The following is a 1361-nucleotide window of genomic DNA, read 5'->3' as shown; positions in this document are numbered from 1 at the left end:
ACCCCCACAACCCCCCACATTTACCTGACACAGATCCATGACGATGCTCTCATGAATCTTCTGCCACAAGTGAGCCCTGAAGATCTGGATGAGGGAAATCTTCAGCGTGGGAATTTTGCCGTGCATGAAAATTCCAGTCAGGTCCAGCTGTACTTGGAAACCCACGTAGACCTGAGAAATGTACAGAGAGACAAAGTCAGTAATTCCTGATTCCCACACAGACCTGAGAGAAATGTACAGTGAGACAAAGTCAGTAATTCCTGATTCCCACACAGACCTGAGAGACAAAGTCAGTAATTCCTGATTCCCACACAGACCTGAGAGAAATGTCGAGAGAGACAAAGTCAGTAATTCCTGATTCCCACATATACAAGATGAAAGGAGTAAGAGAATAGAACAACAGATGTAAACCTCAAATGTACATTATCAAACACCAAAACACCTCCAATGTGACAGACTAGGAAGGTTTTAAACTCCCCCCCCCCTACCCCAAAGGGTAAAAATACCAACAAAAGAGCAATCAAAAAGCCAACCCACCCCTCCCACCTTTTTCCAGGAAAACTTTGAAAACTTGATCCTGTCCAAAGAGGGACATGACACAATCACAAATCCCCATCCTTGCAACAGGAAAAGTCTGAGACTGTTAAACACTTTCCTCAGAAAACTTGTACAAGTGTGAGAACAGGCTTTTATTATTGGTATAGAGAGTCTAGACTTTGTATGGACAAAACACAGACATCTCGTGACCTCAGTGCTTTCTCATCCTATCTCCATTATTTTTAACATTGAAAACGTGACTTCTTCTTTAGCTCACGGTTTGTTATGAACTATTTTCCCTGTCATTAAAACTAGAGACAGGACAAGGAAACACTGAGGTCGCGATGAGGCAGTACTCACGTTTGCCCGGTTGATTGTCGGCGACCACCACAGGGTGAAGCGACGGTTGGGGATCTGGTTGAGACCCGAGCGCTGGGCGTTGGTTAGCTTCTTGTACTTCATCGACTCCTCAAAGCCACTGGCTCGCTCCCTGTGAGAGAGTTAAAAAGTGTTCACTAGAGAGACAAACAAGAGAAACCCATGTAGCTTCCAACAACACACACACAAGTCATTTCAAAGGCACAATCTTCACCTGTCACTAATCCAACATGTATACAGCCCTGTTACAGAAGACAATATGGCCGCTCTACACATCTATATATGGCCGCTCTACACATCTATCAAACCATTCCCTGTTACAGAAGACAATATGGCCGCTCTACACATCCATCAAACCATTCCCTGTTACAGAAGACAATATGGCCGCTCTACACATCCATCAAACCATTCCCTGTTACAGAAGACAATATGGCCGCTCTACACAT

At 44.4% G+C, this 1361-nt stretch overlaps 1 protein-coding gene across 1 annotated transcript in view; it reads right to left on the bottom strand.

The window, feature by feature from the left end:
- LOC101848853 (pre-mRNA-processing-splicing factor 8) overlaps positions 1 to 1361 on the bottom strand; it is a gene marked incomplete in the record, with an annotated part of 48831 nt that overhangs the window by 16323 nt on the left and 31147 nt on the right. The window contains 2 exon segments of the mRNA XM_013089673.2: positions 25 to 171; positions 898 to 1027. Coding sequence (XP_012945127.1) covers positions 25 to 171; positions 898 to 1027 — 277 coding nt within the window.

This window comes from Aplysia californica, unplaced genomic scaffold (genome assembly GCF_000002075.1).
Source record: "Aplysia californica isolate F4 #8 unplaced genomic scaffold, AplCal3.0 scaffold01017, whole genome shotgun sequence".
Classification (NCBI taxonomy): Eukaryota; Metazoa; Mollusca; class Gastropoda; order Aplysiida; family Aplysiidae; genus Aplysia; species Aplysia californica.
Note: the sequence above shows the minus strand (reverse complement) of the source record. Positions and strands in the feature narration are given on the sequence as shown.